The sequence below is a fragment of the Bubalus kerabau genome, chromosome 22 (genome assembly GCF_029407905.1).
Source record: "Bubalus kerabau isolate K-KA32 ecotype Philippines breed swamp buffalo chromosome 22, PCC_UOA_SB_1v2, whole genome shotgun sequence".
NCBI lineage: Eukaryota > Metazoa > Chordata > Mammalia > Artiodactyla > Bovidae > Bubalus > Bubalus kerabau.
The window spans coordinates 43,097,479-43,117,079 of NC_073645.1; the positions used below are offsets into that span (position 1 = coordinate 43,097,479).

The 19,601-nt window shown below is 37.5% G+C and overlaps 1 protein-coding gene across 2 annotated transcripts in view; it reads left to right on the forward strand.

Moving 5' to 3' along the window:
- The window catches only part of WDR11 (WD repeat domain 11), a 60,463-nt gene that overhangs the window by 18,631 nt on the left and 22,231 nt on the right, over positions 1–19,601 (forward strand). For both annotated transcript variants that reach the window (XM_055559854.1, XM_055559855.1), the window contains exons 10-14: positions 1,352–1,528; positions 4,491–4,575; positions 13,539–13,645; positions 16,050–16,125; positions 18,943–19,051. In XM_055559854.1, coding sequence (XP_055415829.1) covers positions 1,352–1,528; positions 4,491–4,575; positions 13,539–13,645; positions 16,050–16,125; positions 18,943–19,051 — 554 coding nt within the window. The remainder of the gene's footprint in view (positions 1–1,351; positions 1,529–4,490; positions 4,576–13,538; positions 13,646–16,049; positions 16,126–18,942; positions 19,052–19,601) is intronic.

The following is a 19,601-nucleotide window of genomic DNA, read 5'->3' on the forward strand; positions in this document are numbered from 1 at the left end:
GTATATGTGTGAGCACCTAGGGTGTTCACACGAGCACTAATATGTGCTTGTGCTCAGTCGTGTCCAGCTCTTTGTCACCCTATGGACTGTAGCCAGCCAGGCTCTTCTGCCCATGCAATTTTCCAGGCAAGAATACTGGAGTGGGATGCCATTTGCTACTCCAGGGAATCTTTCTGACCCAGGGGATTGAACCTGCATCTCTTGTGTCTTCTGCATGGACAGGTGGATTGTTTACCAGTAGCACCACCTGTGATAAACACACAAGCATATACACTCACACATATTCTTGTGTGATAACTTTTTCCCAGGCTTTGGTGGTGCTGGTGGTAAAGAACCTGTCTGCAGGAGACATAAGGGACACAGGTTTGATCCCTGGGTGGGAAGATCCCCTGGAGAAGGACATGGCAACCCACTGCAGTGTTCTTGCCTGGAGAATCCCATGGACAGAGGAGCCTCGTGGGCTATAGTCCATAGCGTCAGAAAGAGTTGGACATGACTGAAGCAACTTAACACACACAAAGGAAGAAAAATTTTAAACCCTTATTAGTAAGCTAAAGTTTCAACTTTGCTGCAATCTTTGTAGTGCAACATTTTGTTGTCGTTGTTCAGTTGCAAAGTTGTGTCCGACTCTTTGTGACCCCATGGACTGCAAAAAGCCAGGCTTCCCTGTCCTTCACTATCTCCCTGAGTTTACTCAAACTCATGTCCATTGAGTTGGTGATTCCATCCAGGCTTCTCATCCTCTGTCGTCCCCTTCTCCTCCTGCCCTCAATCTTACCCAGCATCAGGGTCTTTTCCAATGAGTCAACTCTTCGCAATGGGTAGCCAGCGTTTTGGAGCTTAAGCTTCAGCATCAGTCTTTGCAGTGAATATTCAGAGTTGATTTCCTTTGGGTTTGACTGGTTTGAGCTCTTTGAACCTATTTGTGATTACCAATTTTATGTGCATTTTAAAGAGCATCAGATCAAAACATAACACTTAAGGAAGGCAGTGAGACAGGAATATGCTATAATCTGTCATGTACAGAAACTGTTCTCTAACCCTAGTCCTTCTCGATTTGCCTTTGATACCCTGAAGCCAGCAACTTTGGCTAAAACAGTGTTTCTTAGAAGACAAAGCCCCCCGAATTATGGATAGTAATACTCTGGAGTAATCTAACCTTTGAGATATTAGATGATGCAAATGAAGTCCCGTAGCTAAATAAGACCTAGTGTATAGCTAAGCCCCCAGAGTGCTACGTGGCACCTTCTAGATCTGAAGAGTGCTTCCACTGTAAAGTTCCTTCAGAGTTTTAAGATCAGCGTATGTTGCAATTAATGTATTTTTGTTTGTTTGTTTTATTACAAACCAGGGCAAAGTGCAGTTGCTGGGGAAGAACACCCCAAAGGCTCCATTCTGCAGGAAGTGCAGCTCAAGTTCCTGCTAACAGGTCTGCTTTCAGGACTGCCCTCCCCACAGTTCGCTATCCGTATGTGCCCCCCGTTGACCACAAAAAACATCAAGATATATCAGCCATTGCTTGCTGTTGGTGAGTTCTCGTTTTAACTCTTAATGTCTGTTTTACATTTTTAAGACATTAAAGTTTCCTGATTATTAGAAAATCCTTTATTCTCCTTTAGAATGCTTTAAGAGGAGGAAGAGGCTCCATGAAATTGTGTAAATACTCATCTTGAAATGCTTTTTTTCCCTCTCCTGTTAATCTTTTTAAATCACAACAATAACTCACTCACCAGTGGCAGATGACAGAGATTCCGACACCATGGATGTGTTTCTGAAAGGTCAGGCGGATAGTCCTGTGTGATGCTGAAACCAGACTGCTTGTCTTTTCTTGGACCATCTCAAGCTCTCCTGTACATGTCATTTTGTTTTGAGTTTTTGTTAACAATGTGGTCAAAGTTAATATTTAGTAACAGCAAGAATCTATATTTGCTAAGAATTGTATGTTAAACCTGGTTTTATTTTATTCAAAGTGGCTCTTGTCTTTGTAAACTAAAGATTTGCCTTCTGGGTTGAAATTGCAATTTTTATGTTTTATATTTAAAAAAAAAATTGGTCTGGGTTTCAGCTTGCTGTCACAGTAATTTCATGGTAATGTGTTTAACCTGGTTTCTTTTACAGAGAAAACAGAATTTTAATTTGCTTTTAAGTATATAAGGTTAAAAATTCATTTCTCTAAAATTTTGAAGAATAGAATATTTGTTTGAAATTGTCATTTTCTTAAGATGCTATTGGTTTGACTTCTGGTTTTTTCCCATTTCTCTAAACATGTGATTTGTGATTCTTTTTTTTTTCCTAAAAATAAAATCTCATCACATGTATCTTGCAGCCCTTGTGTCTTAGCTCAGTGGCTGGCTTGTGATTCCTAGTGGCTCATTTGAGTATTACTGTTTGGCGGTACTGTTATTTCCCCATTTTTTTCCATTATCATCTTTTGAAAGTGATTTGAATTTTAAGATTCAGTGATCTGTGCTTATAGGTTTCCAGATTTATATAAATAAGATAGATGTTTAATTTTTGCTCTAGAAGCTATTGATTCATATTAAATCTCTTATTGAAATTTCAGTTGGAATTGGTCAATGTACATAAAATGTATGTCTCTGAATGTCAGTATATCTAATTTTATTAATTTATTGGTGAAAGTTATGTCTTGAGATAGTTAGATAATAAGAGTTGATCAGACTCTGAGATTTCCATTGTAGAATAAGCTATATTATAGTGGTATATAGTGAATAGCAAGTCATTTATTAAATTTAGTGTAATAGCAAAGCAAAAGCAAAAAATATATGTGCCTGAAGTCTTGCAGAGTCATTAGGAAACACAAGCAGAGCTCAGCTGGATTCACTTCTCCTTCTAGGGCCTGTAGATCATAGTTTCAACATCAAAATGTGCAGAATATAGAAATCTTATAATTATTTTGAACATTTGCTAATTGAAAAGTTTGAGTAATTTAGATATTTTCTCAGTACTAGAACTAGAAGATATGGTGGCATAGGTAATAAATATAAAGTTATAATACCCTATTTCTCTAGAATAGTTTTGCAAGAAATTTCTGAAGCTTTATTCAGCAAGTTAGCCAAGATTGGAATTTGCCTAGAATTTTTGTTTTTACTATTATTATATGATCCCTGGGTTGGGAAGATCCCCTGGAGAAGGGAAAGGCTACCCACTCCAGTATTCTGGCCTGGAGAATTCCATGGACTATAGTCCATGGGGTCGCAAAGAGTCAGACACGACTGAGTGACTTTCTCTTTCTGAGTGACTTTCACATTATTATATTATTATTTCTACAGTCTGTTGCTTCGTATGAATCCATTAATTCTTTCAGTCATGTGTAATGAGAAAGTGATTGTGCAACCATTAACATTGTTCACTTTTCTTGCTTCACTTATAAAAACATATTAAGGGCTGAAACATTAATTTCTGAAGAAAGTATTACTTTCTCAAATGGCCATGTCCCTTCTAATTAAATTTTAGACTGATTGCCTGAGACTGTGAAAAGCTTTAGGTATAACAGTCACTACAAATCATAATACAGTGATAACAGTAATAATCATCATCACATCCTTCCATGGTGCTGAGTGTTGTACCAGGTGTCTTACACAGATGTTTCTCATTTAATCTCCAACGAATAAATAGATTTTCAGTGCAAACAAGAAAACGGCAAGAGTGTAGGGCAGAGCCAGGGCTTAAACTTAGGCTTCTTTAACTGTAAAATCCACAGTTAGCCACTGTACTTTACCATCTCTTTATGATGTATTTAATGTTAAAGACAGAGCAAAAAGTCTTTGTAAAGAAAACCAGAAAAATCTGGTTAATGAGCTCTGCTAGGCTGTGTTTTTGAGGACCAGTTATAATAATAAACATTCAAAAAGCTTAAGAAAGTGCATAGTCAAATTTTGTGTGTATTGAATTAGATTTTGAAGTCTTTCTTTGAAAATCTGTTTCTGGGTTTAGGTAAGATTGCAGAGTCCATGGAACTTCCCTGGTAGCTCAGCTGGTAAAGAATCTGCCTGCAATGCAGGAGGCCCTGGTTCGATTCCTAGGTTCAGAAGATACCCTGGCAAAGAGATAGGCCACCTACTTCAGTATTCTTGGGGTTCCCTGGTGGCTCAGATGGTAAAGAATCCGCCTGCAATGTGGGAGACCTGGGTTTGATCCGTTGGATGAGAAGACTCTGGAGGAGGGCATGGCAACTCACTCCAGTATTCTTGCCTGGAAAATCCCATGGACAGAAGAGCCTAAAGAGCTCCAGTCCATGGGGTTGCAAGGAGTTGGACACGACTGAGTGACTAAGCACAACACAGCCCAGAGTCCGTGAGATTAGACCCATTTTTGAAAAGAGGGAAGGCAGAGAAATATACTCTTCCTTCACACCTAGCTTACGTTCCTTTTATTAAAGATAGATATTTTAAAATGAAATCTTGAGAGAAGACTTGTTAGATATGAAACTTCCACTAGATTAAATCTCCTCTATCATGTCATTTTGATAGGTACAAGCAATGGTTCTGTCCTGGTGTACCATCTCACCAGTGGGCTGCTGCACAAGGAGTTAAGCATCCATTCATGTGAAGTCAAGTGAGTCTGTCATTGGGATATTGAGCTCATAAACATATGTAATATCAAAAAAGTTCTTATGGACTTTTCTACACGGAATACTCTGCAGTGATTATTTGACTGAAAGCTTTGAATAATAGATATTCTTGTCCAACTAGTAGCTGTGTTCATCAAGGATGAGTACTAATTGTTTACTTCGTGGAGGACGTTAATTCAGTGAAGAATTTTTTCTCACTTTATTTCTGCATCTTATTTATTTCTTCTAAGGTCTAGGATATTTTCTTACTGGATATAACTCTCTTCCCTTGTTCCAGTTTATATAGTTTTTTTTCCATTTCTGTAAAGATCTTATAGTAGGACTTGTGATGAAAAATTTGAGTAAAGTCACTTTAATTTTTAATCTCATTTATTCTTTCATTTGACATATGACCTGTTTCATGAGTTCTTTGAATGTAGAGGTATCTGAGGGAAGGCTAATAGGACAGAAGGAAGCCTCTTGCTTTATGTTTTAAAGTATTATATACCACTCCAGTAAAAATAAAAAGTATATACCTACCTGCTCCATAGCATTATTTTTCTGATCACATGACTATATTATTTTCTTTGCCCTGGTAATGACAGATTATAAAGTTACACGTGTAAAATATAAATATATTAATCTTCAGTTATTTTTGGATGATTTTGGAACAGATGTATCAGGCTATTTTCTTACTTCTGTGCATTATATAAATTATAGGCCTCATGTATATGTTAAAATTCTTAGTGAACCCTTAGCGTACACATTATTCTGAATAAATGCATTTTCTAAATGGGAAGGGTCAGTGCTTGAAGTATCACAGCTTCTGATTGTGATGGAAGTTTCTGAGAGTTCAGTTCAGTTCAGTCATTCAGTCATGTTCCACTCTTTGCGACCCCATGAATTGTAGCACGCCAGACCTCCCTGTCCATCACCAACTCCCGGAGTTTACCCAAACTGATGTGCATCGAGTCGGTGATGTCATCCAGCCATCTCATCCTCTGTCGTCCCCTTTTCCTCCTGCCCCCAATCCCTCCCAGCATCAGGGTCTTTTCCAATGAGTCAACTCTTTGCATGAGGCGGCCAAAGTATTGGAGTTTCAGCCTCAGCATCAGTCCTTCCAATGAACACCCAAGACTGGTCTCTTTTAGGATGGACTGGTTGGATCTCCTTGCAGTCCAAGGGACTCTCAAGAGTCTTCTCCAACACCACAGTTCAAAAGCATCAATTCTTCAGCGCTCAGCTTTCTTCACAGTCCAACTCTCACATCCATACATGACCACTGGAAAAACCATAGCCTTGACTAGATGGACCTTTGTTGGCAAAGTAATGTCTCTGCTTTTGAATATGCTGTCTAGTTTGGTCCTAACTTTCCTTCCAAGGAGTAAGCGTTTTTTAATTTCATGGCTGCAGTCACCATCTGCAGTGATTTTGGAGCCCAGAAAAATAAAGTCTGACACTGTTTCCACTGTTTCCCCATCTATTTCCCATGAAGTGATGGGACCGGATGCCATGATCTTCATTTTCTGAATGTTGAGCTTTAAGCCAACTTTTTCACTCTCCTCTTTCACTTTCATCAAGAGGATTTTTAGTTCCTCTTCACTTTCTGAGAGTTAATGTTGCCTTAATCTTTAAAATGCATGGTCTTTTGGTACAGCCTAAGTGACTGTTTATCTCCACTCTATGCTATTTCCCCCCACCACCCCCCAGTATCTCCCTAAATACACCTACATGGAAGAATAATGTCTTCAAAAGCATTAGGTATCTGTTTGGATCCTTTCAGACTGTTGGTCATCTTTTTCTCTCCTTTCAGTAGTCCCTGCTGCCACTGATACCTTCTCTCTCCCTTTCTTTCCCGTGTGTATTGACATTTCCTCTCTCCCTTGGATTTTGTGTGCAGTGTTCCCTTTTATGGCAAACAGCAATGAGTCAAAACTCATCATTTAATCAATACTTGTTCTGAGGATTATGTTAAATATTAATACTTTGTTTTCATTGTTTCATTGATTGCTCACTACAATTCTATGCAGTAGGCACTATTATTATTCCCAATTTACAGAAGAAGAAACAGAGTATTGTGGAGTCATCTGTGAAAAGGTATATGGAATTCGGTCTGGGCCTTTTAGGCTTCAGAAGTGAGCTCATAGCATCCTTGTGCTGGGTCTTCAGATAAAAAAATTCACATAGATTAAGTGGAAACAGTTTGGCAGTAAGGTAAAAATGTTGACTAAGCCAAGATTAATAGCAAGAATTTGGTACATGCTTCTGGGAAATCAAGCACATTTTCATCTTTTTCTGAACACTGAAATCTTATTTATTTATATTGAGGTGCAGTAAGATACATTAGTTTCAGATGTACAGTGTAATAATACTTGTATGTGTGGTGAAATGATCACCACAATATGAAGTCTCTAATAAAGACAATAGCTAGTTAATCAGTGAGCTATTTGCTATAAGTAAGATGGTTATTCTGGATTGCTCAGGTCATAGATGTCACTAAGAACATGATTTACACATTATGATAGTATTTGTTATTGACACAAAAACTATTTATAAAGTGTTGCTGGGTTACCAAATAACTCTCAAGGGTATGCTACTCAGTCAGGCTAGTATTGTGAATGATCTCGTAAATATGCTCATTTTTTAAATATAAATTTTCCCTCTTAATTGCTATTTTAAAGATAATTCACATTTTACATCCAGAGATGGTGCTCAAGAGGATGCTAAAATACTGCTGTCTTTGTGTTTCAATTAATGCAATTATAGTATTATAATTAAAAACCATTATGAAAATTTCACAGATGTGTTATAAAAATTGCTGAACTTATTAGCAATAAACCCAGTTCATTCTAGAGACTCATATGCAAATTAAAGGCAACTTTTATTTATTTTTTAATTTAATTTAATTTTATTTTTTAACTTTACAATATTGTATTGGTTTTGCCATATATCAACATGCATCCGCCACAGGTATACACGTGTTCCCCATCCTGAACCCTCCTCCCTCCCCGTACCATCCCTCCGGGTCGTCCCAGTGCACCAGCCCCAAGCATCCAGTATCATGCGTCGAACCTGGACTGGTGACTCGTTTCATATATGATATTATACATGTTTCAATGCCGTTCTCCCAGATCATCCCACCCTCTCCCTCTCCCACAGAGTCCAAAAGACTGTTCTATACATCAGTGTCTCTTTTGCTGTCTCGTATACAGGGTTATTGTTACCATCTTTCTAAATTCCATATATATGCATTAGTATACTGTATTGGTGTTTTTCTTTCTGGCTTACTTCACTCTGTATAATAGGCTCCAGTTTCATCCACCTCATTAGAACTGACTCAAATGTATTTTTTAATGGCTGAGTAATACTCCATTGTGTATATGTACCACAGCTTTCTTATCCATTCATCTGCTGATGGACATCTAGGTTGCTGTTTATAATAGCCAGGACATGGAAAGGCCAACTTTTAAAAGGTGATTTTTCTACCTTGTACTAAAAGTGTCTTTTAAAACCACTTAATCTTTTTTTTTTTTTTTTTGGTTTCAACTTTGGGAATTTTATTTTATTTATTTATTTTTTTAAAATTTTATTTTATTTTTAAACTTTATATAACTGTATTAGTTTTGCCAAATATCAAAATGAATCCGCCACAGGTATACACGTGTGCCCCACCCTGAACCCTCCTCCCTCCTCCCTCCCCATACCATCCCTCTGGGTTGTCCCAGTGCACCAGCCCCAAGCATCCAGTATCGTGCATCGAACCTGGACTGGCAACTCATTTCATACATGATATTTTACATATAGAACAGTCTTATGGACTCTGTGGGAGAGGGAGAGGGTGGGAAGATTTGGGAGAATGGCATTGAAACATGTAAAACCACTTAATCTTAAGTACTTCAGTCTTATGCATACACATGGCCTGGGACTACCTAACTATACATAGTTAATATCTATGTGTTTTTCAAAACCATGATGTTTTAACCAGTTATACTTTATAAATATGAAATATATATTGAATCTCTTCTCTATGCCTGTAAACAGACAAAATCTTGGAGGCTTATAATCCAGTGGAAGATACCTAGAAGTAAACAATGTGGAGTGGTACAGACAGGTTTTCTTAGATTATTAGAGTTCTTATATTATTAGTTGGTATTTTTGTCCTGTAGACTAAAATTACAATAATATAGCCCAATACCATGTTCATTGTCAAAAATTGTTAAAATGTATATGGGTATCAGAACACTGATGGATTCAGTATTGCTTTGAGTACATTGAATTATTTGTGGAAAGTAAAATGATCTCCATTTTGTTCATCTGTAAATTTGCAGACATTAGTTTCATATCATGGTAGAACTTCAAGGCTTTTCAGAAAGTGTGTGCTCTCCACGGACTCCTTGGTCTTGAGAGGTAGCCAGTGTCGCATCCCCAGTGCAGGCAAACAAGGAAGACTTGGGAATCTGTAGGAGTCAGAGCCTCAACACCTGTTGGTAGATTTTAAGGTTACAGTTGTTCAATAGTGAGGAATGCTACAAAACCAACTTAGATTATCTGAGTCAGAAATGAGCTGCAGTTCTTACGAGTTTTTTTTTTAATAGAGCTCAGTGTATGGTTAAACCTAGATGGATAGTGGTTTTCTAATCCAGGGAGCAGTGTTATGCTCAGCTTAACAAGAGTTTTCATTCTTTTCTTTTGAGAAATAATCTCTTTATCTCATACACTTTGAAGTCCAATGTGATTTTTATTTTTTTTAGTCAATCAGTAGGAGTCAGATATACAAGCTGCTGCTGGAATCTGTTCACAAGCAATATACTTGTGGTGCTCAATTATAAATAAGCAGCCACCCATGTTTTGTTATATCCTCAACACTGGGGCTGGATGGTATCACTGACTTGATGGACGTGAGTCTGAGTGAACTCCGGGAGTTGGTGATGGACAGGGAGGCCTGGCGTGCTGCGATTCATGGGGTCGCAAAGAGTCGGACACGACTGAGCGACTGATCTGATCTGAACAACACTGGGGCAGCCTGTAAACAGTGGGGAAAGCCCTTCTCTGGATATGAACAGCACTTAGAAACACAAGGAGGCATGGTAGGCTTTTTTGGACATCATTCTTTTAATCTAACAGAATTTGCTGAGTAACTGTCATGTGCTTGGATTGCCAGGGCAGGTACCTCCCTCCTAAGAGAGTATAGTCCAGGGCAGTGCTTCTCCATCAGTTGTACTGTTTCCTCAGCTTTTCAGGCTCTCAGGCAAAACCCTATTTGCCCTTTGAGTCTCAGCTTTAATGTTTCTCCAGGAAGCCCTACATGGCCCGTGACACCACATTTCTTTGTGACTCGTGCAAGCTCCTGTCGAACTTGGCAGTGCTCCCTTTTGTGATAGATAACTCCAGATGCACTTGTACAATGTCTTTTTCCTGCTAGATCACAGGGCTCTTGAAGGATAGCAGTTAAGTCCGCCTCATTTGCAGCTGTATTCCCTAGCCTGGCAAGTTGCTCACATGTCCTGGGTACTTAATAGCACTGGCAACAGCATTTATGGGGTACTTAACAGATGTATCCTTAAAGTAATAATTGAAAAGTGAGAGGACTGAAATTTTTCCTGTCTAAAGATAGCAGCATTACTATACCAGAGTATCAGATTTCCATCAGCAAGACTTGAAAAGTATATCCTAAGGTTTCTGTGGGTAAACAGATCTGATTGTAGCTACCAGAATTATGTAGAGAGCAGAAGTCCAAAATGCTGCTTCTCTCATTGTACTCACTCTAAATAGAAAAATTAATGAGTACTCCATGTTAGGGGAAAGAAAGAGAAACAAGAGACAAAGGAACTCTTCCAGTGAATAATTAACCAACTTATACTGTAGTCACCATCGCTGTGGTTTGAGTGTAGTTCATGGAGAGGCTTAATGAAAAAAACACGGCTTGAGTTAGAGATCTCGAAATAAAGAGTAATTGATGGTGATGATGAGTCCGTACAGTGCAGACTCTGTGCGAGGCCTTCTTGATGTGCCCAGTGTTGTGACCCCTGTACAGCAGAGGAGGGAGCTGAGGTGTAGAGCAGCAGAGAGCCACTAAGTGCTGGAGCTGGGACTTGAACTAGGTAGTGGTCAAGGAGAGGAGGAGAAGCGGCCACTCCAGGCATGAAAATTCTGAAGAATACTCAGTTTTCAGCAATCTAATCTGATTGTTTCAACACAAGTTTACATTTCAGTTCAGTTCAGTCGCTCAGTCGTGTCCGACTGTTTGCGACCCCATGAATTGCAGCACGCCAGACCTCTCTGTCCATCACCAACTCCCGGAGTTCATTCAAACTCATGTCCATCGAGTCGGTGATGCCATCCAGCCATCTCATCCTCTGTCATCCCCTTTTCCTCCTGCCCCCAATCCCTCCCAGCATCAGAGTCTTTTCCAGTGAGTCAGCTCTTCGCATGAGGTGGCCAAAGTACTGGAGTTTCAGCTTTAGCATCATTCCTTCCAATGAACACCCAGGACTAATCTTTAGAATGGTTGGATCTCCTTGCAGTCCAAGGGACTCTCAAGAGTCTTCTCCAACACCATAGTTCAAAAGCATCAATTCTTCAGTGCTCAGCTTTCTTCACAGTCCAACTCTCACATCCATACATGACTACTGGAAAAACCATAGCCTTGACTAGATGGGCCTTTGTTGGCAAAGTAATGTCTCTGCTTTTGAATATGCTATCTAGGTTGGTCATAACTTTCCTTCCAAGGAGTAAGCGTTTTGTAATTTCATGGCTGCAATCACCATCTGCAGTGATTTTGGAGCCCAGAAAAATAAAGTCTGACACTGTTTCCCCATCTATTTCCCATGAAGTGATGGGACCGGATGCCATGATCTTCATTTTCTGAATGTTGAGCTTTAAGCCAACTTTTTCACTCTCCTCTTTCACTTTCATCAAGAGGCTTTTTAGTTCCTCTTCACTTTCTGCCATAAGAGTGGTGTCATCTGCATATCTGAGGTTATTGATATTTCTCCCAGCAATCTTGATTCCAGCTTGTGCTTCTTCCAGCCCAGCGTTTCTCATGATGTACTCTGCATATAAGTTAAATAAGCAGGGTGACAATATACAGCCTTGACGTACTCCTTTTCCTATTTGGAACCAGTCTGTTGTTCCATGTCCAGTTCTAACTGTTGCTTCCTGACCTGCAAATAGGTTTCTCAAGAGGCAGGTCAGGTGGTCTGGTATTCCCATCTCTTTCAGAATTTTCCGCAGTTTATTGTGATCCACACAGTCAAAGGCAGTTTACATTTAAAGAGGTATAAATTGATAACAACAGGTATTCTTGGCTCTTGCAAATGTTATTTTCAGTTCTCTTGGGATTATCTTTGCTCCTCTGAGAAAAGACAAGTAGACAGATACACAAGGGGTCAGTAAGGAGAAGTTACTCTTATTGAAATAGCAGACAGGTTCAGATGATTGAGAGGTACCTGTGTTGCTGGGTAGCTTTGACCATCACAGAGAGCAGCATGGATGTGATGCAGGAGCCATCACACCTTTGCTTGGGCAGGTGAGAGAGGTGGTCAGAGCAGTCATGCTCACTTGAGCAATAATGTTCAGATTAGAGTAGGCATGAAAAAATTAGATCAGTCAGCAGGCATTTCCCGTAAAGGACAGAAGGCAAATATTTTAAGCTTTGTAGGCCATAAACTGAGAAGGCAATGGCACCCCACTCCAGTACTCTTGCCTGGAAAATCCCATGGACGGAGGAGCCTGGTGGGCTGCAGTCCGTGGGGTCGCTAAGAGTCGGACACGACTGAACGACTTTCACTTTCATGCATTGGAGAAGAAAATGGCACCCCACTCCAGTGTTCTTGCCTGGAGAATCCCAGGGACGGGGGAGCCTGGTGGGCTGACGTCTGTGGGGTCACACAGAGTCGGACATGACTGAAGCAACTTAGTAGTAGTAGTAGTAGTAGTAGGCCATAAAATTTCTGGCACTTACTCAGCCCTGCCATTGTATTGTGAAAGCAGCCATTGATATTATATTGTTGTCTTGTAAGTGCTGATGAGCAATTGAGTATAGAACAGAGGTTTAGACTTGTCTCCCAGCCAGCTCTGTTACCTTGTGTAGTAGAGACTCTCTGTGACCCCATGAACTGTAGCCCGCCAGGCCCCTCTGTCCATGGAATTTCCCAAGTAAGAGTATTAGAATGAGTTGTCATTTCCTTCTCCGGGGGGTTCTTCCCAAGGCAGGGATCAAACCTGCATCTCCTGAATTAGCAGGCAGGTTCTTTACCGCTGAGCCACCAGGGAAACCCCATTACCTTGTAAGCAGTGCAGGGTAATAATAGTGTTTCTCACTTCTTTTTGTGACTACTGTGATGAATTCACATGTCCCGAGTCCCCTCATTTTCCATTGATGGTTAAGCCAGTTATGTCAGTGGGAAAAAAAACATGGACTCACCCATTGCCAGTCCCAAGGAAATGGGATTCACAGGGCATTAGGTTGATAGGTTAGTGTCTTGTCATACAGGTTTATTTTTTTCTTTTGTGCTGTTCTTTAATTGATACACTATTTGGCGCTTTCATCTACTTCCAGTCTAACAGTTCAGTCTGTATTTCGTCAGGAATTTTGGTTTCCTAACCAGCTAGGAATGTTGATAAAATTTGATAAAGTTCCTTCATGTACTCAACTTTAAGCAGTCTGCTCAGAATATTTCTATACCACTTGTTTTAAACAATGGAGTTCTTGGCAATGATCCGGTGCTCTTCTTTGCCAGATTTTAATAGTCATTTTAATGCCATGACTTCTGATAACTGAGCTATCTTTGGAAATAAAGTTTTAATTAGAAATAATTTTTTATATGTTGGAAATATATAATTTATTCTCAAATGTTGTATTAATATTATTCTTTAATTGTATAATAAAATTTAGGACATAGAAAAAACTTAATTTTCAAATAAATTTTTCAAAGAATTTTAATGTTTGTTTAATTTCTCTATATAGGGGTATTGAATGGACGAGTTTAACTGGTTTTCTTTCTTTCGCTACCTCAACACCAAACAACATGGGATTAGTGAGAAATGAACTTCAATTGGTTGATCTTCCAACAGGTTTGTGTTTTTAGACTATTAAAATATTTAAAATCGTACCATCATGTTAATCAAAGATGCTGCTATTTAGAAGACGTGTTCAAAGTTCTTTCACCTTGTAATTTTATTTATGTATTCATTTTTATATGTTTATGTATTCATTTTTTGGTTGCTCTATAAAAATTGCCCTAGAAAAGACTCATCATTGTTTGTATGCAAATTGTGTTAGCACAAGTCCATGGAGTACCATTAGCCCAAATGGACAGATTCATAAATGGGATATCAGTTCTACTTCCAAGTACATTGTTCCAGATAACCAGAGGTACAGTTTTGAAATAAATCTTTGTAGTTATACTTTTTTAGAATCTTTTAAAAAAATTTTGGCCTTTTCAGGAAACCCTTAAAAATCTTACAAGGATTGTTGTAAAATGCTCAGCTTTGAAACTTTTGATATTTTCTGGCTGACTAGTAGGAAAACTTAATTTAGGAGTTTAAAGGCATTACAATAGGAAATATTCCAGTAAAGTAACTTGTTCACAATTGTTAAAAATCTGCAACCCTTTCAAAATAAGAACTTAAAAGCAGAGTAAGGTAAAGGTTTTTTTATTATTTTTTATATAGCACATGGAATGATTTCAAGTATTTTTTTTAACAAAATTATGGGGAGTTTTTTTAATGGCTTAGCAATATAAATGTATGTAGTTCAACCAATAAGTTATATATGTGTATAGTAAATCATGTTTATGGTTGCTTCCTTGTATTGTCAATACATATTTCCAATTTATAGTTCTTACTTATCAGATTGTGTTACTAAGCCTCAAAGAATTAGCTCCTATTAGTCCAGCGTTGCTCTAGTTTAATTGGAAATGACCTGCCTGGTGACCCATATCCCTGCATTCCTGATTTGTCGGTAAACTGACACTGATCACTGCAGTCACATGATAGCCCAGGGATGAAATGCTGTCCTGTAGTATCATTCACTAAAAACATGCCTGTGCATTTTTCCCATCAGCTCAGGTTCAGAACTCTTCAGTTCAGTTCAGTCGCTCAGTCATGTCCGACTCGGCGACCCCATGAATCACAGCACGCCAGGCCTCCCTGTCCTTCACCAACTCCTGGAGTTTACCCAAACTCATGTCCATTGAGTTGGTGATGCCATCCAGCCATCTCATCCTCTGTCGTCCCCTTCTCCTCCTGCCCCCAATCCCTCCCAGCATCAGGGTCTTTTCCAGTGAGTCAGCTCTTTGCATCAGGTGGCCAAAGTATTGGAGTTTCAGCTTCAGCCTCAGTCCTTCCAATGAACACCCAGGACTGATCTCCTTTAGGATGGACTGGTTGGATCTCCTTGCAGTTCAAGGGACTCTCAAGAGTCTTCTCCAACATCACAGTTCAAAAGCATCAATTCTTCGGCGTTCAGCTTTCTTCACAGTCCAACTCTCACATCCATACATGACCATTGGCAAAACCATAGCCTTGACTAGACGGACCTTTGTTGGCAAAGTATCAGAACTCTTAGATAGCTCAAAATCTGTCTTTCACATATTTCTTTTTGAAGAACAGATTTCTAAGTAAAAGATACTGACTTTTTTTGGGTAGGACATTTAGGTTCATAAAATTATAGATTTTTACAGCCTTGTCTTCTAAGGAGACCAGCAGACTAGCAGAGCCAGGAAAGGGTGTAGGGTATTTGGCGAATAATAATAGTGAAATTCAATGTGATGCCCTTGAAGAGCAGGGAGACATGTAGGTATCCAATTGTCTTTGTCTTCTCTCTTTTGTTTAATGTAAATAGAAATCTAGGAGATGCTATTAAAATATTTTTTCAAACATAAAGTAGAACTTGTTTTTTTTTTTTTAGTTATAGAAAACTGTTTAACTTCTTTGGATGTTAACTCATTCTTAATATTCTCCAATTTCAGTTTATAGAGACTTTTGGAGGAACATGTCAAAATATTGTAGCTGAGTATTTTGCACATAGGACAAGAAATCTTAAATACCTATTCAAAGAGTGTTTTCCCCATTAGTTAATATTTGTAAACATGGAAATGTTTATAATACTATGAATGTACCAGTAGTTTTTATAGTAGATAATTGCTTTACTATAGATGCATTAAAACTTCAGAAATTGATGTTTCTAAATTTCTAAAATTGAATTATTTGAAAGGTACCATAGAAGGGTGTTAAGAAATTCTATAAAAAATGAAAATATCTTTTTATAGATATTTGAATGTAAGTAATACAGTGTTGGTCTTATACTACTTTTGATTTAGTTTTGAATTTAGATGATTAGAAACAGCTTAAAGCAAATGGAAGAGTTAGAAGGAGACTAGAAGGTACCACTGATCAAATTACACTGGTACAGCTTTTAGTTTCTTACGCGTTTCATGTGTTATTTTTACATTTTGTTTAATATTTACAATTAAAGGCAGGAGTGTTGCTTTCCGTGGTGAACGAGGTAATGATGAGTCGCCCATCGAAATGATTAAAGTATCTCATTTGAAGTAAGTGTCAACCTAAAAAAAAAATCTGGGGTTATCACAAGGGAATCTTAAGCATTTTTTTTTTTTTTTATCTTTAAGGAAATGAGAACATGCATGCATGTGCATAGAATTTCTTAGTGGTAGGAAATTGTGATGTGCAGCTGTATCACAGAAAATATATTAATTGCAAAACTAAGTTGCTGTTACTTTTAATTCTCCATTCAGACAAGTCACCATAAGACAAGGTAACTTATCTGAATCTTAACATTTCATCAGATTGGTAAAATGGGTAACCCCATTTTGTTCAACTATAGCTATAGTGATAGAAGTACCTGTTACTCACTAAGAAATGTTAGTTATTTGGTGAAGTTCTTTGTTCAGCTTCTACCTCAGTATGTGCTTATTGAGTGAAAGAATTCATTTTCCTTATTTATAACTTAGATCTAATTGTAGTAAGCTTTTTGTTCCAAGGAAAAATATATGTAAAGCAGAATCATTGACAACAGAGATTGACTGAAAACTAATCAAAAGAACAAAGAAAGAAGGAGTAAGCACGATAAAACTGTTTTTAACATTCCTTTAGCTTTTTGAGGATCTCTGCATTTCCATATAAATTTTAAAATCAACTTAACCAGTTTTATGATAAAAGCTTACTGGGATTTTGATTGTGATTACATTGAATCCGTGGATCAACATGGGGAAGAACTGACATCTTACCAAGTTTTGTGATTCATGAGCATGGTATATCTCTCCACTTATTTAGTTTTTCTTTAATTTCTTTTGATAATATTGTGTAGTTTCCAGTACACAGGTCCTGTGCATCATTTGTGATTTATTTTTTGCTTTTTCTTTGATGCTATTATAAATTATATTTTTTCTTCTATTAATTTCAGTTTTCAATCATTCATATACTGAAATAGTTTGACATAATATTTATTTATAACATTATATAAGCTTCATGTGTAGAACACTATATTTCTACTTCTTTATATATACTTCACAACATGCTCACCAGCCAAATTTTATTTTCTGTCACCATACAGTTGATCTCCTTTACCCATTTTACCCTCTCCCCTGCATCTTTCCCAGTGGTAATCACTACTTGGTTCTCTGTGTATCAGTAAATTATGTCAATCAATTTTATTAATTGTTTCAAAGAAAATCCTTTGGGCTTCTTTCATTTTTCTTTGTGGTTTTCTGTTCCACTGACTGCCATGCTTATATCTTGTTGAGTTACTGACTTCTTTATCACTGAAATAACCTGTTTGTCTTTTCTCAGAAGTTTAAATCTGATTCGTCTGATGAGTATAGACACTCTAGCTTTCTTTTGTTTAGTATTTGCATGGTATATCTTTTTCCTTCTCCCTATTTGTAACTTATCTCTGTCTTTGTATATAAAGGTGATTTCTGAAAGAGAGCATATAATGGGACTTATTTTACTATTTGATCTGATAATCTCTGCATCTAATTGCAGTGTTTAAGTTATTCATATTTAATGCAGTTATCAACATGGTTTATGTTTTCATCTGCCATTTTGGTAGTTATTTTCTCTTTTCTCATTTTAAGTAAATTAATATAGTTTATAATTATGTTAGGTTTAATTTCTCCCAGGCAAACTATCAGTAAAACCCACATAAACAAAAGTTCTTTGGGGGAGATCCTCAGTAATTTTTTCAAATGTAAGGGAGTCCTTCCACGAAAAAGTCCGATAATTGCTCAAAATATTTGGACGCCAGATTTTTCTATTTCTTGTTAGTCTTGACTTTATACAAGCCTACTAAATTAATACATCTTAAACATCTGGTCACATTATGACCACTGCCTCAAAACTCAAGGATCCCCTGTTCTCTACAGAATGAATCTTTATTCACGATAGCACTGCATTTTAGGATGTCTTAGGGCTTTTAATGTGAATCCAAATTCACATGTTAATCTTCTTTCTCACAGTGATTGTTCTCATCTCACATACTCTGCATTTCAAGTAGCATATCTCCCCCACACAGCCTGTCTCCTTTTCTGTCTTTTGCCATTTATCACACTTGTAACTCTGCCTAGAATGCCATTTCCCTATTGTCAAAGTTAATATCAGCTTTCATAGTGAATCTTTATAGCATTTACCAGGTTCTCTTTTATTTATATTAGTTATTTACATACATGTCTCTACTTGTTTTTATATTAGATATAATAAAAGTGTGACATGTTTCATTTACATAATCCATTGTGATTTGTAAAAAATCCTTTCATGTGTGCTGTCCCTTTTTCTTTATCCTTGTATTTAGTGAGGTTGATGAGGCAGGTATTATTAACACCATTTTAAAGCTAAGTAGACTGAAACTCAAAAGGTCACATGGTTTGAGGTCATATAACTATCAAGTGGGAGAATCTTAAGTCCTGTGATACACTGAGCTACAAGTCACATTTCCTACTCTTTGTCACAGTTCCTCACAGTCGGCATGATAGAAACTTTACTTACTTTTTCATTTAGTTTTTCCCGTAACCTGCATACCAATCAGCCCATTGATGCAAGTAGTGGTATTTTCATGTCTCAATGAGAAAATTGAGCCTCAGGAAGGTTATTTTAAGATTTGGATGTGAACTCATGCCTTTTCTCATTCTTCATTCTGAGCTAGGCTCCTTGCCCTGATGGTGTGTGTGACTCTCACAGGTCATCTTAGAGCTTTACCTTCTTAGGACTACTACTAATCAGTAGGGTTAAAAGTTAGTTTAAATTCTCTTCATTTAGAATGTGTCATCTGAGCTTTATGAACTTTTTATTTGTACTGCTTATGGTGAAAATACTGCAAAAAGAGCTTCATTTAGTAATTTTGTTTATTTTAGGCAGTATTTGGCAGTTGTATTCAAAGATAAACCCCTGGAGTTATGGGATGTTAGGACTTGTACCATTCTTAGAGAAATGTCCAAAAACTTCCCTGCAATAACTGCTTTGGTAAGTTATAATTTTAAAGAAGTAAACAGTTTATTTGGGTATGTATATAAATGGTGAATATTTTTCTTCAGCTCAAATTAAAATCATTACTGCTGTATGTTTTATTGCAAAAAATGTATATTCAGAGAAGATGATCTAAACAAATGGAGATAATTCCTATTTTCTTGGATGGGTTAAGCTAATATTATGTTAAAGTCCAATTAAAATTTAATTTAGATATTTTGAGGAGCATGATAAACATATTCTAAAATATTTATGGAAAAATAAAAGTCCTAGTAGCTAAGTTAACCTTGGAAAAAAGAGAGTAATATAGGCGGTATGGGTGGAGGTAGGCCCCATCCTGCTCTATACAGTACATATAAAACCATAGAAATAAAGTAATGTTCAAGCTGGTTTTAGAAAAGGCAAGGGAACCAGAGATCAAATTGCTAACATCCGCTGGATCATGGAAAAAGCAAGAGAGTGCCAGAAAAACATCTATTTCTGCTTTATTGACTATGCCAAAGCCTTTGACTGTGTGGATCACAAGAAACTGTGGAAAATTCTGAAA